This window comes from Cajanus cajan, chromosome 7 (assembly GCF_000230855.2).
Source record: "Cajanus cajan strain Asha chromosome 7, NIPB_CcT2T_4, whole genome shotgun sequence".
In the NCBI taxonomy this organism is placed as follows: domain Eukaryota; kingdom Viridiplantae; phylum Streptophyta; class Magnoliopsida; order Fabales; family Fabaceae; genus Cajanus; species Cajanus cajan.
Window position 1 is genome coordinate 61,211,408 of NC_138523.1, and position 22,475 is coordinate 61,233,882.

A 22,475-nucleotide genomic window follows, 5' to 3' on the forward strand; every position below is an offset into this window, starting at 1 on the left:
ACCATGAATCTTACACTCCTTCTTGTGATCCATTAAATCACGTCTCATTATGGACTCGTAAATCTTGATGTTTATGACCATTATATTGCCCATCTCACGAAATGTTATTGATTGTCTAAGTGGGCGAATAAATAACCCTATATTTGAGTCTCCACACGTATAATTCGAACCTTGTCAGTATACAACACTTGTTCCTTATCCAAGAGATCTTGTCGGTAGACTCAGCATTTTGCTAATGTGCCTCAGGTTGGGCAACGGGAGACCACCTTGGTACCAAGCCTGAAGACCACCTCGATACCAAACCCTTTAGGCTTGAGCATTGTGGAACGATGAGCATATCAGATCTACATTTTGTCGACATGCCTTGTGTCCGTTCATGGGAGACTACCATGATACATAACCCTTCATGCTCAAATACTAATGTGCGAAGAGTATGTCGGATCGATATTTTGTTAGTCCATGGGAGACTACCACGATACATAACCCTCCATGCTCGAGCACTAATGTGTAAAGAGTATGTTGAATCAGCATTTTGCCGACGTGATTTAGATCAGTCCATGGGAAACCACCATGGTACATAGCCCTCCATGCTCGAGCACTAAGGTGCAAAGAGTGTGTTAGACCGGCATTTTCCTAACGTGCCTTGGGTTGGTCCATGAGAGACCACCACGATACATAGTCTTCCATGCTAAAGCACTAAGGTGCGAAGAGTATGTTGGATCAGCATTTTACCGACGTGCTTTGGGTCGGTCCATGGGAGACCACCACGGTACATAGTCCTCCATACTCAAGCACTAAGGTGTAAAGAGTATGTTGGATCGACATTTTGCCAACGTGCCTTGGGTTGGTCCATAGGAGACCACCACGATACAGGAGTACATGTTTTTTTCGTCCTCAAAATTTAAAATTTGTATTTCTAATCTTGTAAAATATAATTTTTTAAAATTATTTTGATCTCTTAAATTTAAGATTTATCTTTTTACCTCATGTAATTTCAAAAATATTATTTTAATTTTTGTATATATTTTTTTTATTTTTTAAATTTAAAACATATTTTTAGTCCTTAATATATATATATATATATATATATATATATATATATATATATATAAAAACTATGTTGTTAGTGATCAAGAGGAATCAACACTAATTTTTTTAAAATTAATTGCACCAAATTCAAAGAAAATATAATGTGCCAGTCAAATATGAAAAACCAATGGTGAACAAGGGATCTATTTGCTCCAAAAGTAAATCTATCTAGACTTATTATATTCAATAACTTATGTTTTACATTAAATTTTAATAATTTAGTCAATAAATTAATTTTTCTTAATATATAGATTAAGTATGCAAATTTTTAAAAATTTTAAAAATTATTTAATATTTTATTTCATTAATTTAAATCATCGTATAAAATGTTGTTATGATTATTTTTTAATTGAATTAATTAAATGGAATAACAAATAATTTTTAATTATTTTAAAAGTTTATAAACTTGATCTATATATTAAAAATGTATAATTTAATAATTAGATCATTAAAATTTGATGTAGATAATAAATTATTAAATAGAGTCGAAATAAATGAATATCTTCTCACATATATTATATTATATATAATTAATTTCTTACATGTTTTTGAACAAGTAACCATGTGTATATAAAAAAAAGTACGAAAAAGTTATTTGAAAATGATGAAATAAAATAATAAATGTTAGTGTCTCTCATAAAAATTTTAGTTAAATATTTGATGGGAAATTAATCTCTTTTACTAAATCAAAATTTTATGGATAAAGAAAGTAAAAAATAATTTGGTAACAAGCGTTTATGAACATTAAATTAAGAAAATAAAATTGAAAAGTTTTGTTAAAAACACAAAATAGTGTAGTTAGTGTAAGATAATAGTGTTTGATGAAACGCGGAAGAGAATACGAAGAAGTCAAGAAAGAAGAAAAAAATAGTTTATTATTGAGCGGGGAAAAGAAAAGGGCTGCTGACTGCAATGCAAAGAAGATGCTATTGGTTGATGGGATGGGGAATGGGAAATTGAAATTTTGGAATTAGGAGGTCGTTAACTTGTTATCATCTCAGTCACTGACCGACCGAGTTTTTTTCTTTTGTTTTCGCATCGAATCGCATCGCAGACGCAGAGAGAGAGAGAGAGAGTGAGAGAATTGAATTGCAATTGCATAGATGAAGAGGTCTCTGAGAAAGTTGGGAGTTCTGGCAGTAGACAAGCATGACCATAACATTCTGCCTTTGTCCCAGTTAGAGGACCTCGCTCAGGCTACCCAGGTACACTAGGTTTTTTTTTTTTTTTTTTTTTTTTTCTCTGTTTAATTATGACCATCAAATTCATATTCAAAATGCCCTGCAGGACATGCAAGACATGAAAGACTGCTACGAAAGCTTGTTTTCCGCTGCAGCAGAGGCCGCCAACAGTGCTTATGGTGTGCTGCCTCTACTATTCCTATTTCTATTTCCATAATAATAATAATAATAATAATAATAATAATAATAATCAAAATTATCTAAACTTACAGAATTCTCAGAGTCCTTGGGAGAATTGGGCTCTTGTCTTCTTCAGAAAACCGCCTTGCATGACGATGAAGAAAGCGGTACCTACTCTACACTTCCCTCTCACACTCACTCTTTCTCTTCCTTCCTGATACCTAATTCCAAACTCATGCAGGCAAAGTTCTCATAATGCTCGGTAAAATGCAGTTTCAGCTCCAGAAGCTCATTGATAACTATGTCAGTACTCCTCCTAACTATAACAATTCCTTAATCTCTCTTCTTTTCTAACCCCTTTTTTTTTTCCTTTGCAATTTCAGCGCTCTCATATCACCCAGACAATTACCATTCCCTCAGACTCTCTTCTCAATGAACTTCGAATTGTCGAGGTTTCTTCCATCAAACCCTTCTATTGTTATCTCTCTAACATCATGCCCCATCAATATATTTATTGCAATGCTTCTATTTCATCCAAACAGGATTGCTATTGTGTTTGTTGAATCTACCACATCCCTATTCTTTTTTGCCTATGAACTTCTATTATTGTCTCTATTGATTTTGTTTTTCTTCATGCCCAAGCAGGAGATGAAGCAACATTGTGACGACAAAAGGTTTGGAGTGTTAATTGGATTTACTTTTGTCTTTGAATGTGTATCGTGCCTTATCATTTTGGTGTATAATCTGCAGAGAAGTATACGAGTCCATGTTAACGAGATATAGAGAAAGAGGTAGGTCTAGAAGTGGAAAAGCAGAGAGTGTTTCGTTGCAGCAGTTGCGAATTGCTCGAGATGAATATGATGAGGAGGCTACATTATTTGTTTTCCGCTTGAAATCTCTGAGACAAGGACAATCGTGGAGCCTTCTAACACAGGCAGCACGTCATCATGCAGCTCAGGTTTTGCTTACTCCCAATATCTCTTTTTCAGATCTGGGAGAGCTATGGAAATTTTAATGTTTATTTTCGTTGTCAACACTCTTCTTTGTCCCCAAAAACAGTTGTGTTTCTTTAAGAAAGCAGTTAAATCTCTTGAGACAGTAGAGCCACATGTAAAATCTGTAACACAACAGCATCACATTGATTACCACTTCATTGGTATTGAAGGAGAGGAGGAAGATGAAGATGATGATGATGATGACAGCCTTGATGAGAACGATGATGGGGAGCTGAGTTTTGATTATGCACCAAATGAACACGAGCAAGATGTTTCTTCTACCTTAGAGAAATCAATGAAGGTGACTAACATCTGCATCTACAAATTTATAATCTTTTGTTTTCCTCCTTTTGCATATTTCAATCTCACTGATAAATGGACATTATGAAGATTAAGTAGCCTCCCAACAAACCAGCATCAATATGAGCTGGCCATTAATTGAGTACACACAGGGAAGTTGTGTAGATTGAGAGACAGAGACGTAAGGTTAGAGTGAAAGACTGAAAGAGAAGGATAAAGAAGTTTTTCTGTTATTGTGATCCAAATAATCAAGGAGAGTATTCTCCTCCAAGGGCTTTCCCTTTACACCAAAGCAAAGTGCTCAATTCAGATTGTTTTCCCCAAAAGCTACTTCCCCTTTATAATACAATTTGTTATTTAATGGCTGGCTAAGTAGCCTTCCTATCCACCTAGCATCCCACCTAAACCTCTAACCTCCTTTTCTATTTCCTTCTAGTATACACTGTCCATACCACCCCCCCACCCCTTTTAGTTTCATTCCTAACAACAGATGCGGTTTTAAATCCTAACATGCTAAAGAAAAATGAGTAAAACGAAAATCAGGGGGGCCATTGTTATGTATTGTTGTGTAGGACCAAAATCTGTTAGAATCAGAGTTTGTAGATAGAGTAATCAAGGGCTTGTGCACAGGAACTTCAAATCCATAATATTTGTTTTCAAATGTGATTTATTTAATTCTATGGAAGTGGTACTCTAAACTTATTGTACTACCGAAACACTTATCGTTGTTAATATTTTGGATCAGATCCATATTTTAGGTTTTAATTTTTATCTATAAAGCACTTACATTGGCCTAATTACTCTCATTTTGGCATGTTGAGTCGTGCATGCTTTTCTGCAGTTGGACCTGGTGGAACTTGCATTTCCCAAAGGTTCAACTGTAAATGCTTGAAGGTAAGAGAAAACAAAAGCATCGGTTGTTGGGATTTAGGACTGGAAATAGTTCACATTTTGATATAATACTCCTCATGTGGAAGCTTCTTGATGCATTTGGAAATGAGATTATTTAATGTTCTTCTAATGTAAAATTTTTGAACTCTTATGAATATGCATGATGAATATATATATATATATATATATACACATATATATAATTATATTTTTTATGTAGGAAAACTTTGATAGGCTTCGCAGGAATTCATTCTCCTTCAGGGCTAGGTCAGTGAGCCAATCTGCCCCACTTTTTGCTGACAAAAAACCTGATTCTATCGAAAATCTGAGACATATGCGGCCAACATTATCACGGAAGATCAATTCATACGTGCTGCCTACACCAGTTGATGCAAAGAGTACAACATCTTCGAGGTCAATTAATCAAGTAACTTCCAAACTAAAGACAAATTTAAATGAGCCTATGAAGAATTTGTGGCATTCATCCCCACTGGAACAAAAGAAATATGAAAACAATTTTGGAGATGGGGGACTTTCTGGTCCTAATGTTAGGAATGCACAGTCTGTACTCAAGGAGAGCAACAGTAATACTGCATACACAAGATTTCCACCTCCTTTAATTGATGGTAATTCATCCTCAAATTGTGGTTTTGTTGCCGCTTATTCCAAAAAGATTAAAAGACATGCCTTTTCTGGTCCATTGGTTAGTAATGCATGGCCAACCAAGCCTGTCTCGGTAGAAAGTGTCCAATTGTTTTCTGGACCTCTTTTAGGGACCCCAAATCTTCAGCCTCCATTGTCGTCTCCAAAAGTATCTCCTAGTGCTTCTCCCCCTCTTTCATCTTCACCTAAAATAAACGAGCTTCATGAACTTCCAAGGCCTCCAACCAGTTCGCCATCCAATTCAAAGTTTGTAGGTTTGGTTGGACATTCAGGTCCATTGGTTTCCAGAGGTAAACAGCTTTCTGCTCCAAATAATTTGGTTGCGTCAAATGCAGCATCTCCATTGCCAATGCCTCCTCCATCCATGGCTAGAAGTTTCTCCATACCTTCTAGTGGTGCTAAAGTTGCAGCATTACATGGATCAAGACCACTAGAAGACCCTAATAGATCAACAATATCCGAAGATATTGCATCATCAGATGGCTCTGAGACTGTTGCTCATGCTGTCTAGTCTGGAGGTAATAATATTTAAAATAGGATACTTTTGTTTAATTTTCATTTATTTTTTGTTTTCATGGTTTAATTAGGTATTTGTTATAAATTATTAAATATAATTTAAGTTTCATTTATAAATGGAAAATCCTTCTTATTACCCGGTTTCAAGTGAGAAAATTGGATATGTGGGTTAACTCTCAGTCCTATAATATTAAGTTCTTGGAATGCCCTGTTGGGATGGAGGATAATGTTTATTAAGTTCTATCATTCGACACCTCTATACAAATAAATTCTAGAAATGTGCATGGGCACTGAATGTATTCACATTGCAAGCACGGGATCTTTAAGCTATGTTTGAATTGGTAGAAAGGATTGAAATTAAATGCCATTAGTAACTATTTTTAATTGGAGGGTATGTAATCCAAAATTATATTGCTATTGAAAGATGATTTTATTTAAAAATTTCTGTATTATTGTACTTGGTACCAATAATCCTCTAAGAAAACAATGGTTTAACACAGACTTGAATATTTATTTTCTGCTTTCAGGTATGTACATGCGTATATTAATAATATCCAATGGCCTTCATTAAAAAAAAAAAAGTCCAATGGCTCACATGTGGCACTTACGCAGATTAATTGCTTTCGAGTATGAAGATAAGCTCTATTCAACATCGCAAGGGTCAAGTTTTGTTTCTCATAGTTTGGTACAGTTGCAAATCTGTAAATATTCCTTTTATAATTCTTTTATACGTCGTTAATATTGTTAATTCGCTCATAAATGGGAGCGTGTATTTTATTTTATTGAAATAAATGCGCATGTATTGCGTTGTTGAATTATGCATCTAAGCAGAGATTTAGCTCCTTAAAGTGAAATTTAGAGTGAAAAGTGATATAAATCTTTCTACAACATCGTCTCAATAATTTCTTAATTGCTAAATGATGAAAGTATTAATTTTTTTAATATATTTTCAAGATTTAAATATAATTATGCTTTCATCCAAATACTTTTTTTTTTTAATAGAATAGAAAGATAATAAGATGTTGTAGGAGGAATGGAGGAGGTAGTATTATTTATGATAAGAAAATCTATAAAATAGATATTACCATGAACTTTGTCATCAATAGTTAAAATTTTTCACTTTAAGGAATCCAAATATAGCAATTTGCAGTAACTAATAAATGATCATTTCTGGGAACAACTCAAAAGTCGTAACAAATCTTCCGGAGCTCAATTTATTTGTTTTAAAATTCAAAGGATTTCATGCAACAATTTACAAGTATCAATTTCCTGGTCTTTTGTATTGTTTTCTTCATAATATAATTGTACGGGTTGGCACCCCCGTTGACTCGGTCAAAGGCAGAATACGACAAGAGCCGAACACCATTTCGGCCATTGGCCAAGCCGGGTACCCCTTCGGCCAGGAACCAAACCGGATACCCCCCCTAGGCCCAATCACAAGCAGTCACTACAAAAGCTGAACACCATCTCGGCCATGGACCAAGCTGGGTACCCCTTCGGCCAGGAACCAAAAACCGAATACTCCCTGCGGCCGTAGATCGAACCGAACACCCCCTCGGCCCCAGATCAGGCCGAGTACCTTTTCGGCCTCAAGCCAGGCCGAATACCCCGTCGGCTTCAGACTTGACCGAAGGACTTGACTTAAGGGGAATTCACTGAAAACACTGGCAAATTAAACACCTGTTATACAACAAGCATCAACCTTGATTAAGGGGAGCTTAAGGTCAATTAAAATATTACCCATCTCCCAAGACAGAAGGCCCACCAGGCCCAAACATGTCACTATAAATACACAGGTGATGGGACATAAATGAGGTATGATTTATTCCATATAAAAACACTTATTGCTCTATACCGAATACTTACTTGATCGTCGGAGTGCCTTTGCAGGTACCCTCTCCACCCCTCAGAAACAGCATCCGGTCGGTACCGAAGACCCAGAGGATCAAGAACTTAGAAGATTAAGAAGACATAAGAGACCAAGAAGAAAGGACGGTAAGAGGAGTGTTCCTACGCAGGAACAATAATAGTCTTGTATTGCAAAAAATTGCGTTCTCTTTACAAAAAAGTCATCCCAAACTGTTCGTACCTTCATAGTTCTAGTGAAGGAGAAAATATCGTTGATATAACTTCAGTTGCTTGCGGTAATGGTATAAAATTAGTCTATACTTGAATTAATTAGTACCTTCAATTTTTATTTTATTTTTCTGCAACTTTCTTTCGTCTCTTTGTAGCCTGTCACAGTGTCACATGACGTTCAGGTATAAAAATGAAAATGTAGGGATAAAATAAAAATTAAAAAAATATTTTAAAATTTCCTTTCTTCAACCTGTTTTTTCTCCTCTCTCTCTCTCTCTCTTTTATCTCAATTGTCCACATGCTCTGAGAAGTCCTAGAAAATGTTTCTCATGATCTTGAAGAATCAGGAAGATTTTGGGGTTTATAAAAATGTTAGCTCTTGTAAATTGAAACATAATGTCATGTAAATGCAAAATATGACATTGATAACAATGCATTGAGATTATTTGAAAGGTTGTTAGAAAAAAAATGTTACGGCTTGGTCTAATTTAATTGTTGGTTGAGCTAGATTTGATTTAGGTACATTAATATTTTTTTTAGTAATGAAAAATTTATATTAGAGAAAGACATGACCATACATTAACTTTTTTTCTCTTACATAAATGGTTTGTTTGGATCTTAAGAATGAAACAAAACAGAGACTAAAAGAAAGTGAAAGAAAGTGAAAGAAATTACAATAATATGTATATGTTGTTATGATATGGAGATTGACACTGAATAGAGGAAGAGAGAAAATGAAAGAAAGTGAAAAATGTAGCTAAGGAAAAGAAAGAGTGAAGAAGAAGAAGAAACATGTTGAAGAAATACAAAGCTAAAATATATTATTTTTCATTTTTCATTTTGATTCTTACTAACAACACACCATGTGGAGGTGAAAGAGAGAAGAAAAACTGAAATTAAAAATATATTTTTAAAATTTTCATTTTGATTTCCACTTATGTGGACACAAGAAGAAATAGGAGAATTTTTTTTTAAAAAAAATAGAACTTGATTGGTTTCGCTGTTTTCTGTTTCCATTTTAAGAAGAAAAAAAAAAGAAAAATAAGTTTGAAAATATATTTACTTTTAATTTTAAGAAATATTTTCAATGAAAACATTTTCAAAATAAGCTCATCTTTGAAAACAGAAAAATGATGTTTTGAATTGAAAACATGGTGGCATGATAGTAAATGTTAGAATTTTAAGAAATATTTTCAATGAAAACATTTTCAAAATAAGCTCATCTTTGAAAACAGAAAAATGATGTTTTGAATTGAAAACATGGTGGCATGATAGTAAATGTTAGAATTTTTTTACTTCTTTTCCAAGCTGCACACAGTTCAATGAACTTGTTTTTATTTTTTTTACACAATACTCAATTAATCACGTGTTTTATAAATATATATATTTTTTATTTCAGGCACGTCTAATATATTAATATTTTATAATTTATTTGATATAATTATTTTATAAAATTTTAATTACATTAGTTATATATATGTGTGTGCGCGTACGTGTGTATGTGTGTGTAATGAGTGATTTATTGGTTTCAATAATAAGTTTACTTAGATTTATTTCATTCAATAACTCATTTTTACATCAAATTTTAACGATCCAACTATTGACTTTAAAGTTTTTAATACATAGATTAAGTTTTTTTGAAAATATTTGATACTTCATTTCATTAATTCATATCAACGTATAAAATAATTTTATAATTATCCGTCAATTTAAATTAATAAAGTACATCAACTGAACTTCCTTGATCAATTAAGGTTTTGTGCACCTCTCAATTGGCCAATTCCACTACGACCACCATTGGATTATCTTGGTTCGGGTTGATGCCAAGGTAGTCCTCGTTGGTGAACATGATCGACAATGTGGTTTGGATGGGGGCGATTAACATGGAGCTGACGTTGTTAATGTTTCACAGGTGTCTTTTTCGGGCCAAGTTGGTCATTCCCCCTCCTGTGAATCCTCTCGGAATAGTGTTAATTACCTCACGGAGATAGGCACATTCTCTGTCTTGCTCACCTATTTGTAGTTTCGTGTTACTCGTACTTGATGAGCACTTGAGGGTTAGTCTATCTGACTTTGCGGGCCTCTTCCCTACCTGCGACCTTGACCTTGGCTTTGATAATTGCCTCGATGTGGCTGAGATCGCTAGATGTAATGGACGAGTTGCCCTGTCTGGATCAATTCTTCTATTCGATCTTTTAGCCTCCAACATTCTTTTATTGTATGATCATAATTTTTGTGATAACAATAGTGTTTGGACTTATTGGCATTGTTGAGATTGTGTCTTTGTGGGTTTGTTGGTTTTATTTTGGGTAATGTTAATATGATTGTGTTGTGTGCTACTATGTTTGAAAGTAATGAAAGTAGGAAGAAAAAAATTGGGAAAAAGAAAAACACTTATTACGTTTTTTTTTTGTTTGATTAAAAAAAGTGAAAAAAGAACCAGAAAAGAGCTGATTTCCAGATACAAGAATTTAAAATTTGTTTTCTTTTCTGTTTATCTTGAATTTAAATTCAAATTCTTTTCTTTCCAATCAACCGACACCGTGTTAGCAGGACCAAGATGTTGGCTAGTGAGTAGTGATAGTACACCAAAAGAAAAGTAAAGAAACGTTGGGTAGTGATTGGCAAGATTTTCCAAGTGGGATGAGTCCTTTGCAAAACTGGCTGCTGGCTCCGTGTTGGAAGGAAGATTTATGACTTATATGAGGCCATGAAAGATGAAGATGCAACGCATGCTGGCTTGCGCGATTAATTACTATTTTGCCATTAGTTATTGAATTTAAAAGAAAAAAAAATGAAAAGTGGGTCATAGTCGCAGTTAGCGAGTGAGAGTCATGAGAGTGAAGAAGCTCCGGTGACTAACTACCGAGTAAAGAGACATTAATTTGGAGAGATGGAACGGAAGTGGAGCAGTGAATCTGGAACTGGGAATGTGATGTCGTCACAGTCACAGTCACGTAACGGGCATTCTCGTTCGTCCTCCCTCACCCTCACCGGAATCTCAAGCGTCAAAAGGACTCAGAATGTTGCTGCGAAAGCCGCAGCTCAGCGCCTCGCCCAGGTGATGGCTTCTCAGAGTGCGGGGGAGGAGGAGGAGGAGGAGGAAGACGATCTAGGATTTCGCTACACTGCTCCTCCGCCTCTCTCTTTTTCTAGGAACTCTCATAGATCTCCGTCTCCTGCGTCTACGGTAACACTCTTTCTCTTCCTCTCCACTCGTATCCATAATTAACCAACTCTAACTAACTTGATTCACCTCCTTACGTTACTTAATTAGTTTGCTCCTGCTCGGACAGAAGAATCAATGTATCTTCGTCCAGCACCACCTGCCACTAATAATAGACCACCGCTAAGCCTCAGGACTCAAGCTCCTCCTCCGTCCATAGACCCTCCCATCAAGCCCAAAGATAACAACAAAAGGTAATTTCTCATACCGCTATCAATATCAATATTAACTAATAGATCTGTAACAATGCATTCATTATCTGCTCATTCTTATACAGATTTCCGTTTCATACTGGACTCCTTCCACCAAAAGATTCAGGAGACGCTTCTGGACTTCGTGATCAGGTTAATTACTTTCTTCCGCCTTTTCATCTTTCTATCAATAATAATTTGTTAATATAATTTACCTCTACCTGCAGGTTGATATGTTGCAGGAAGAGAATGAAACTATTCTAGACAAGGTACTACCATCTACGTTGTTTCTTCCACTTCTCAATCAGCTTACATCATTTTCAACTATTCTAAAATGCAGCTCAGACTCGAGGAAGAGAGATGCAAGGAATCAGAGGCCAGAGTTAGGGAGCTAGAGAAGCAGGTCCAGTTCAGGCTTTATTTATTATCATATTTACTATGCTGTGCTAGGAGAATGTGGCGTTTGCCCCAATGGTCACTTCCTTACCATTAGGCTAGGTGTTTGGATCCTATCTCATTATACCTTAGGTAACCAAAAATTAAAAGAACAAACATACTTAAAGAGTTTCTCTCTAATTAACAGAACTTTCCTTTTTTTTTTTAATTTGATATTTATGTTTATACTTTATATATGTATGTGCCTGTGCAATTTCTGTCAAGTCTGCATGTGCAGTTTTTAATCTTTTATCTCTGACGTTGTAGGTTGCTTCCCTTGGAGAAGGTGTATCTTTGGAAGCCAAACTCTTGAGCAGGTGAGTGAAATGAAATCAAAACTGTTGCATATGGGTTTTCCTTCACTTAGTATTGCATATGACATCTCCATATTACTGAATTGCAGAAAGGAAGCAGCATTGCGTCAAAGAGAGGTAATGTGGAGAAAACTTTAACTATAGAGCTGTATTTTATACAAACTGTGAACGGAGTTAATTTTTATCAATGGAGATATTGTTTAGGTAAATTGTAGGATGTTCCATTTCTTGCTTAATCCCCTTGTGAGAAACTGCCTTCAGTACAGCTTTAAATTTCACAGGCTGCGCTTAAAAATGCCAAAGACTCTAAGGATGGAGTTGATAAAGAAATCACATCTCTACATGCTGAAATTGAGGTGAATAATGAATATGCTGTGTTTTTAACATTCTCAACACAAGCTTCCATGTATGTTTAATTATTTTCTCTGAATTAGAATGCAAAAGTTGAAACTGAGGCTGCAGTGAGACAGCTAAATGGAGCTGAATCTGAAGTAAAAGCTCTTCGGTCAATGACTCAAAGAATGATATTAACTCAAAAAGAAATGGTATTTACTTCCACAGTTGCAGGAGTCCATTTTTATTTGTCACTTGTTTGAAAAAGTTATTATATAATTTTTTTTCTTGCCAGGAAGAAGTTGTTCTAAAGAGGTGTTGGCTTGCCCGTTATTGGGGTTTAGCTGCAAAATATGGTAAGCCACTGTGTTTTAACTTCTTTTTCCCTTTTGTTTTGGGAGTGAGAGTAACATTATTGCATCTCTTCTTGACATGACTAATGAGTTCTTTCAATATCAATTGGTTTTGTATGTCAAATTGTCAATCATTTTTTACAGAACCCGAATAAACTTTTAGAGCTGTTTATTATATTGTTTTCACCATTTATGCATGTTAGTATTATTGTTACTTGAATATGAATAATTTTTTATTATTCTGAATTGATGGGTACGATCAAATAAATAGACATGTAATAGAAACAATCCCTAAAGTTTTGGGATTAAAATAAACTATAAATCAGGAGAAGATAAACTAATATATCTAAACTATATCTTATCATAATAATATCATAGAATATCTTAACACTCCCCCTCAAGCTGGAGCATATATATCATATGCATCTAGCTTGTTACATATATATGTTATCCTAGAACCTCGTAAAGATTTAGTAAAGATATCTGCAAGTTGATCCTTGGAGCAAACTGAGGAGGTCTTGATGATACCGTAGAGGATCTTTTCTTTGATGAAATGGCAGTCAACCTCTATATGCTTTGTTCTCTCATGAAAAAATGGATTAGAGGATAGGTATAAAGCTGACTGGTTATCACAAACTAGTTCCATATGACCAACCTTGCAAAACTGCAACTCTTGAATTAAGAATTTTAGCCACAGGAGCTCACATGTGGTGTGAGCCATAGCACGGTATGCTGCTTCTGTACTTGATCGTGCAACAACACTTTGCTTTTTACTCTTCCATGAGACAAGATTACCACCCATGAAGACACAATAGCTTGATGTTGACCGTCTATCACTTACATCACCTGCTCAATTTGCATCTGAGTATCCAACAATGTTTATATGTCCTCTATCATTGTAAACAAGTCCCATTCCTGGTAATCTTTTGATGTATCTAAGGATCGGAACAACTGCATGCCAATGACTCTCATAGGGAGAGTTAAGAAACTGACTTACAACACTGACAGGAAAGGATATATTAGGTCTGGTCATGGTGAGATAATTCAATTTCCCACTAATCTCCGATATTTCCTAGGTCAGGATAAGGCTCCCCTTGATTAGGCATAAGCTTCTCATTGGGATCCATGGGAGTGTTAACTGACTTACAATCTGTAAGTCCGGTCTCCTCTAGAATATCAATGACATATTTTCTCTGAGAAATAGCAATACCAGACTTTGACTGAGCGACCTCAATCCCAAGGAAATAACGCAGGGGACCTAAATCTTTAGTTTGAAAGTGTTTTAATAAGTGTTGCTTCAGAGCATTGATGCCCTCCTGATCATCACTTGTAATTACAATATCATCTACATAAACAACAAGATAAACAAATCTATGTGTCAGTGAGCGTCTAAAGAAGACAGAGTGATCTGCCTCGCTGTGGATCATTCCAAATTCCTGTATAACTTTGCTAAACTGACCAAACCAAGCACGAAGTGATTGTTTGAGGTCATACAAACTTCTATAATTTACACGCAAGACCAGACCCCCCTTGAGCAACAAACTCGGGAGGTTGCTCCATATAAATCTCTTCCTCCAAATCACCATATAAGAAGACATTCTTGATGTCTAATTGAAACAAAGGCCAATGCCTCATAGCAGCCATGGCTAATAAGAGACGAACTGAGGCCATCTTCGCAATTGGAGAAAAAGTGTCATTGTAATCTAAACGATATACTTGCGTGTATCCTTTAGCTACAAGACGGGCTTTCAATTTATCCACCTGTCCATTAGGGACCACTTTAACATTAAAGACCCACCGACAACCAACAACAGATTTTTCAGGCGGAGGTGAGACAAGTACCCAAGTGTGGTTAGAGTCTAAAGTTGTCGTCTCATCAATCATTGCTTGTCGCCATCCTGGATGGGTTAATGCCTTTTGCACTGTCTTGGGAATGGTAACAGAGGAAATAACAAAGACAAAAGCATAATAGGTAGGAGACAAACGATGATATGAAAGAAAGTTATAAATAGGATGAGGATTACAAGTAGAACGGCTACCTTTATGAAGAGTAATGAGCAAGTCAACTGAGGTAGGTAGGGCCGAAGTAGGTGAGGAGGTCAGAGCAGGAACAACAATATGTGATCGACGCTCATAGGTTATCCCAAATTGGTGTAGAGGACTGCCAAACCTTGGTGGTGTGGGAGGAATCTCTGGTGTCTCTAAAGTAGCAGGTGTAGGAGGCACACCAGGATCAAAATGAGGAGTAGGCAATACTTGAGAAAGGAGATCTAAGTCAATTGGAGAGACATTTGTAGCAATGAAATATGGTGCATTTTTAAAGAAAGTGATATCTGCACTGGTGTAAAACCTATGCGTAGCAGGGGAGTAACAACGGTACCCCTTTTGGACATGAGAGTATCCTAAGAACACACATTTGATAGCCCGAGCAGACAATTTAGCACGTCCTGAGAAAAGATCATGGACAAAACAAGTACAACCAAAGACACAAGAATGAACAGAATAAAGGAGATCCAATGGGTATAATAGGGAATAAGGTACTTGATCATTCAAGACAGAGGATGGCATTCGATTTATTAAATATCCTGCAATAAGTTCAACATCGCCCCACAACTTTTGGGGTGCATTGGCATTCAATAAAAGAGTACGAGCAATGTCCACAATATGTCTATGTTTTCGCTCAACTACACCATTTTGTTGAGGTGTATGAGGGCAACTAGATTGATGTACAATGCCATGGGAAGTCATAAATGATTTGAAGCAATCTGAAAACTATTCTTTAGCATTGTCACTTCATAAAATCCGAATTACTTTGCCAAATTGAGTTTTGATCTCTGAATAAAAACTTTGAAAAATATTGAATAAACTCAAAACGATTTTTCATTAAAATTATCCAAGTAAATCTAGAAAAATCATCAATAAAGGTGACGTAATACCTGTGTCCTAAAAGAGAAGGAACACGACTAGGACCCCAAACATTAGAATGAATGACATCAAAAGGAGACACAGCTCGATTATTAATACTATTAGGAAAAGAAGTTCTAACATGTTTCCCTAATTGACACGACTCACACTTTAAGGACTCCAATCGTGAGAGATAAGGTACCATTTTCTTTAATTTATTCAAGCTTGGATGACCCAGGCGACAATGGATTAAACTAGGAGACTCAACAGATGCACATATGGTAGAGGTAGAAGGCTTGAAGTAGTAGAGACCATGTGATTCAGATCCGGCTCCAATCGTTTGTCCCATACTCCGATCTTGTATCAAGAAAGAATCAGAAGTGAAGGTTATGACACAATTCAGTGACCGAGTCAACTTACTTATAGAAATCAAATTAAAGGGACATCCAGGAACTAGTAAGACAAATTTTAATGGTAGTGAAGGGATAGGTGATATTTGGCCAATACCAATGGCTTGGACTTTTGACCCATCTGCAAAAGTGATATGGTGTGGAGTTTTAGGTGATGATAGGCTAGGGAAAAGGGAGACATTACCAGTTAGGTGATCAGAAGCACCGGAGTCCAAAACCCAAGGTCCAATAGACATAGAATGAGAGAGACAAACTATAGAATTACCAGTGTGAGCAACAGTGACAGAGGAAGGGGCCTGTTGAGCTGCCTTCAGTTGAAGATACTCTTTGTAATCATCGGCAAATAATGAGATTGGATGATTGCCCTCAGATTCAATCTTGAGCTCTAGAGCTGAAGTCGGAGATTGAGCCACATTAGCTGTCTTGCTCGGAAAGCCATGCAAGGAATAACACCTGTCTCGTGTATGTCCATCTCTTTGACAGTAGGTACAATGGAGGTTTCCTCTACCCCCTGTACCACGACCACAACCTCGACTTCCACAGTCAGTTGTACTAGAGATAAAAGCAGAGGACTCAGATTTTGTGTGAGGATCTGCCTCCAATGAAGGGACCTGAATCAATCGATCTATGAGCTCTTCCACTGTAGGAATGACAGGATTTGTCAAAATTTGATCTTGAACAGATCCATAATCTATGTGAAGGCCTTGAAGGATAAACACCATAAACATATTATCAAGTTTGTTTAAATATTTGCTGAGGATCATCATTAACCAACATTAGCTTGAGCTCATCAATAGTGGATTGAGCACGATTCAAATACGTTGACAAATCATTATCAACCATATGAAGGGTTGTCAGACCGCGAATAGACTCATACAATCTCTGGATATCATTGGCATAGACATTTCAGGCCTTCTTCCAATTATCATAGCATATCTTGTATGGACGAAAATGCACCATTAATTTAGGCTCAATGGGCTGCCACAATAGAGATACAAGTTGATAATTTGCTCGCTTCCATTCATCTCTCACCTCTTTATCAACCTCGGACGCCTTCTTAGTAAGATGATCATAAAGACCCTGGGCTAAAAACCACATCTCAACAGCAGTAGACCAATCCAAATAGTTTTTACCGTACAGCTTTTTAGATGTAATAGTAGGTGATCCAGAAAAGGCAAAGGAGACCAACCCCCTTTTGGAGGATTCAATTTTTGGATTCGCTTTGGGAATCTCTGCCATGAAGAGAGAAAGGAGAAAAACAACAAAAGAAAAACTCAAAATCAAAAATCCTTTGAGGCAGCAACCAATCAACCACGGGACTCCAAGGTAGCAACCAATCAACCATGGAGCTCCGAGGTAGCAACCAAACGACCACGAAACTTCGAGGCAACAACCAAACAACCACGAAACTTCGAGGCAACAACCAAACAACCACGAAACTTCGAGACAACAACCAAACAACCACCAACAGACCACCTAGAGTGTGACCCACGACCTGAAAATGGTCAAAATGAGAAGAGGGAGGGTTGACAAGTCCAACGGAGTAACAAAGTCACAAACGGAGGCTTGGAGGGCGGCGTGTGAACCTCACGCGCCGGTGAGCTTCCTCAACAAAAATCGTGTGTGAGGGTGTGTGAGACACCAGCTGGAGGTGGCTTGCAACGGAGAGGCTGATTGACAACCTCTAAACACGCAGGTGGCATCAACTCTAGCAACCGCTGACAAAAGTCGAAAACCCTAGATGTTGGCAGCTGGATTAGGGTTCCTTGACCAGAATGCTCTGGTACCAACTTGAATATGAATAATTTCTTATTATTCTGAATTGATGGGTACAATTAAATAAATAGACATGTAACAGAAACAACCCCTAAAGTTTTGAGATTAAGATAAACTATAAATCAGGAGAAGATAAACTAATATATGTAAACTATATCTTATCATAATAATATCATAGAATATCTTAACATTGTTAAACTAATGAGTGATGATTACATATTGGGATTTTGCTGCAAAATAAACTAAGCCACAGTAGGTGGCAATTTAATCTTTCTTTTTTGCATCTCTTAGCAGCACTGGAATACATTACCAGAGCTTTTAAGTATCAGTTTTTTTTTTAAATTTTTGTATGATTGCATGCATGTAAAAATTATACTTTATATAATTTGGATCCAGTCAATTTGGATAAGTGAATAATTTTATGATTCACTTCTCTCTTCTATCTAGTGTAACTTTTTTCCTTGGTTTATAGGCATCTGTGCAGATGTTGCAATTTCCAAGTATGAGCTTTGGTCATCCTTAGCCCCTCTTCCATTTGAGGTCGTTGTTTCTGCTGGACAAAAGGCTAAGGAGGAATGCTGGGAAAAAGGCATGAAATAAAGATTTGGACTCTACAGTTCATATTAGTTTGGCTGCATAGTAGGGCAAATCTGTGCTCTATGTTTCTTATAGTGATGATTTTCATTATTCTGTTGCATGGACTAGTGAATTTTCCAGAGATAATTGTTGTGATTTTTAAACAGGTGATGATTCAACAGAGAAGAGAAGCAAACTTGTTCCTGACTTAAATGATCTTACCGGAGAAGGAAATATTGAAAGTATGCTTTCAGTTGAAATGGGATTAAAGGAGCTTGCTTCTTTAAAGGTTTTCTTCAAATATATGGGTGGTCTGCCCCCCTTCATGCTCCTCTGTTAAAGGAAAGTCAGTCATCTAAGTTTTTTTTTTTCTTTTTTGTAAAGGTTGAGGATGCTATTGTGCAAGCATTAGCCCAACAGCGGCGTCCAAATTCTGCTCGACAATTAGTCTCAGGTATGTGTTCTTACCGCTGTAATTGAATGGACTGAGAAAATTTCAGTGGAGGCAAGGCAACTAACCTCGATGAAGAGATGGTTGACTTTAGAAAATTTTCATCAGGAGACACGAATCATTTAAATGTGCTTGAATTTGGGTTGCCTCTCTATTTGCCTGATTGTTATACACAGTAAATCTGTCAGATTAAAACCATCTTTCTTACATACTAATAACATTTTGTACACTTTTGGCCATTGCCAGATATTAAATCACCCGGGGACCCTAAGTTTATGGAAGCCTTTGGTAAGTTACCTCCCACCTACTATTAGCTGAAATAGTTATACGTTGTCCCTTTTGTGCAAATTGCAAATGATAAGTTAAAGCTATGCTAAATATCTGTTTTATGTAGAATTGAGCCCAGAGGAGTCTGAGGATGTTCTTTTCAAGGAGGTATTCTGTTCTCTTACGACCTATCCATTCCGTATTATTACCACTTTGTCAGCTTCTTGACATGTCTATATATTTCATTTAGAAGGCATGCTTTTCTAGATTCTGGATTACATGGTTCTTTGATTTTAATTTTTGTAACATGTACTTTTTAACGATTTACATCATCCTATCCTCAACCTTTTCATAAACATTAGTTTGGATTTGTAACCAGTGAAGGTGACGTTTACTCTCGTGGTTCTCTCTGTCTGATTAGAAATGTGTGGTTTGTATTACTGAAACATGCCTTCTATGTGAATTTACTCTTCGTTGACAGGCTTGGCTGACATATTTTTGGAGAAGAGCCAAGGCTCATGGTATAGAGGAGGACACTGCCAAAGAACGCCTTCAATTTTGGATTGGTCGGAGTGGGCATTCACCTACCTCACATGATGCTGTTGATGGTAGCGTCTACCGTTTTTGCTTTAATTGATTACTTCGTAGCACGCCTGGATGCATCGATCCAGTATTATGCTAATTGGTTCAAAAGAAAAAATGTTCAATTATGGTGTCACCATTAACATATTTCTCGATTCGATGCTTTGCTAGTGATCACCTTTAATCATGGAAGACATAGTTTATTAACACTCCTTATGTGAAACGAGTCTCAGCTGGTAGACCTAGAGTCTAGAATTGGGTAAGAACGAGGTAGGGGGAGTCTTGTCATGTGATACATGGACACTTCAAAATGCATCCATTTGCTTGAAATTTTGATGTGTTGAAGTTCCCGGTTCTCCCTTTAGTGTTACTGTTCATGTCATCTATCATTTACCAATAACATAAATGGCTGTTCCTTCTTCCTCCTGCCTTCTGATTTCCATACCCATTTACTCCAGGGATGTTAAATTAATTTACACTCTGACTTTTTTCCTATTCCGCGTCTTCTCATAAAGCACTTGAAAGAAATGCTTTACATAATATTTTATTAGAGGAGAATGGAGGATAGGCAATTTTATAAACTTTTCTTGTTTGGTAAGTTTTTAGGAGGGGAGAGGAATGAAATGAAACAAAATTCCTTCCCTTCATCAATATTAGGGAATTTGGAAGGGAGTGGAAATATTTTAAAATATTTTTAATGTAATGTCTAAAATATCTTTATTAATGTTTTTAAATTTAAAATTTAAAATTATAAAGATTAAATTGATTTTTAAAATCTTTTCACTCCTTTTGAGAAAAGAGTTACCTCCCTCCCACTTCCCTTCATTAAAATCTCTACCATTCCCCCTTCTCCTTGAACCAAAGAAATCCTTAATTTTGCCTCCATTGAAAATGACTTAATAGTATTCTCGGAAAATATGCATTCAGTTACTTATGTGTATTTTTCAAATTCCAGTTGAGCAAGGACTTTCTGAGCTGAGGAAAATGGGGATTGAACATCGACTTTGGGAAGCATCCAGAAAGGAAGTTGATCATGACTTTACTGTCGCACGAAAGTTGTCTTGACCTGAAATTTGTGCTTAATTTCCTTGAGGTTTGTTGATTTATACATATGAATTGTGAATTTCATCTTCCTTCGGGAGACTGTCACCTTGCACTTTGTGTTCAAATGAGGTTACTCGCACTGTTAGCTCTAGGAGCTGATGAAGCTACCGCTCTCTTGTTCCTTCACCTTCGATGACATAAATAATAGTCATAACCTGGCCGATTATAATCATGGAGAATCTCACCACTAGGATGCATTTAACACATCGGAAGTTCGGTGATATGAATAACTTCTAAAAGTTATTTTGAAAAGGAAAATCAAGTGCTTGATATGCTTTTAAAAGTGATTATTATTATTATTATTATTATTATTTTACTAAAATAGTTATAACAGAATCTCATATTATTGATCAATTTTTTTCTTTTACTTGGAAAAGTCTCTAAAGTGCTTTTTTTTAAGGGAACAAACAAGGATGTGTCTTTTTTTTTTATATTTATTTATAAAATATGGAAAGCAAAAAGCAAATAAAGGAAAGATGAGTCAGATCTGACTAAGATTATACAAATAGGCATAGCATCTAACTCGACAAGATCATACAAATAGGTATAGAATCTAATTCGACAAGATATATGATGCTGAATATATACTTTAATTTATTTTAATTGCATTATTTAGTTTATATAATTTCACAATTTATAATAATTAGCACTATGTTTAGCAAGTAATTAATTTATCAGTTTCGCAGTTAAAATAAAAGGCAATCAATACAATTTCAATCAATTCAGTATTACATATATGTTTATGGTATGATTTTATGGTTTCATTTAAAAAATTGTGTTATATATTTTTGTGATTAGAAAAGGATTCAAAGTTTCTTTCAATTAAATAACTAAGTTTCTTTCAATTAAATAACTCGTTCAAAATTATAATTAATATATAATAATCATGTTTGTTGCTAATTGACTATAATTATGGAACAATCATTATCAAATTGATAATATAACATTACAATAAATTACCTGTTAAAATCAATTATTCTTTTAATTTTTCAATAATAAAATATCAGCTATTACTTGATTGTTATGAATTATAATAACGATAATTGAAGAATGTTTAGGATATGAGTAAAATATTTATGTCAAAATATTTTAATGTCTTTATTAACATATACCCTTAGCGTCGAAAACGCGTTTTAAGGTCAATTAAATTATGATTTCTTGGCGTGAAAAGTACTTTAAGATCTTCGGTCTTCACCAACATATACCCTTAGCATTGAAGACGGGTTTTAAGGTCGACTAAATTTTGATTTCTTAGCGTGAAGAGTGCTTTAAGGTCTTCACTAACATACACCCTTAGTATCGAAGACGCGTTTTAAGATCAACTAAATTTTGATTTCTTGGCCTGAAGAGCACTTTAAGGTCTTTACCAACATATACCTTTAGCATCAAAGACGCGTTTCAAGGTCGACTAAAATTTGAATCCTTGGCCTGAAGAACGCTTTAAGGTCTTTACCAACATACACCCTTAGCGTTGAAGATGTGTTTTAAGGTCGACTAAATTTCGATTTCTTAAGTGAATAACACTTTAAGGTCTTCATCAACATACACTCTTAACGTCAAATACGTGTTTTAAGGTCAACTAAATTCTAATTTCTTGACGTGAAAAATAATTTAAGGTCTTCATCATATCGGTGAATTTCTGGTGCCCTATTACCTTCT

General features: G+C 35.7%; 2 protein-coding genes across 3 annotated transcripts; both read left to right on the plus strand.

Moving 5' to 3' along the window:
• Positions 1–1,908: 1,908 nt before the first annotated feature.
• LOC109791654 (uncharacterized protein At2g33490) lies at positions 1,909–6,703 on the plus strand. 2 transcript variants are annotated; one of them, XM_020350977.3, is made up of 10 exons: positions 1,909–2,294; positions 2,377–2,449; positions 2,543–2,617; positions 2,692–2,753; positions 2,834–2,902; positions 3,096–3,124; positions 3,201–3,408; positions 3,510–3,746; positions 4,857–5,817; positions 6,428–6,703. In XM_020350977.3, exons 1-9 carry the CDS (start codon positions 2,193–2,195, stop codon positions 5,808–5,810), a joined length of 1,809 nt encoding a protein of 602 aa, XP_020206566.1. In that variant the 5' UTR covers positions 1,909–2,192; the 3' UTR covers positions 5,811–5,817; positions 6,428–6,703. The 2 variants fall into 2 exon arrangements, with proteins under 2 accessions (XP_020206566.1, XP_020206563.1); XM_020350974.3 differs by having other exon boundaries at positions 1,910–2,294; positions 6,343–6,703.
• A 3,742-nt stretch (positions 6,704–10,445) lies between these two features.
• LOC109795341 (myosin) lies at positions 10,446–20,988 on the plus strand. The gene is made up of 17 exons (XM_020354803.3): positions 10,446–11,084; positions 11,172–11,314; positions 11,398–11,464; positions 11,539–11,580; positions 11,652–11,714; positions 12,014–12,063; positions 12,150–12,177; positions 12,342–12,416; positions 12,495–12,605; positions 12,689–12,749; positions 18,309–18,425; positions 18,580–18,701; positions 18,797–18,866; positions 19,110–19,151; positions 19,258–19,298; positions 19,612–19,738; positions 20,668–20,988. The coding sequence occupies exons 1-17, from the start codon at positions 10,788–10,790 to the stop codon at positions 20,775–20,777; spliced, it is 1,566 nt and encodes a 521-aa protein (XP_020210392.1). The 5' UTR covers positions 10,446–10,787; the 3' UTR covers positions 20,778–20,988.
• Positions 20,989–22,475: the final 1,487 nt, after the last annotated feature.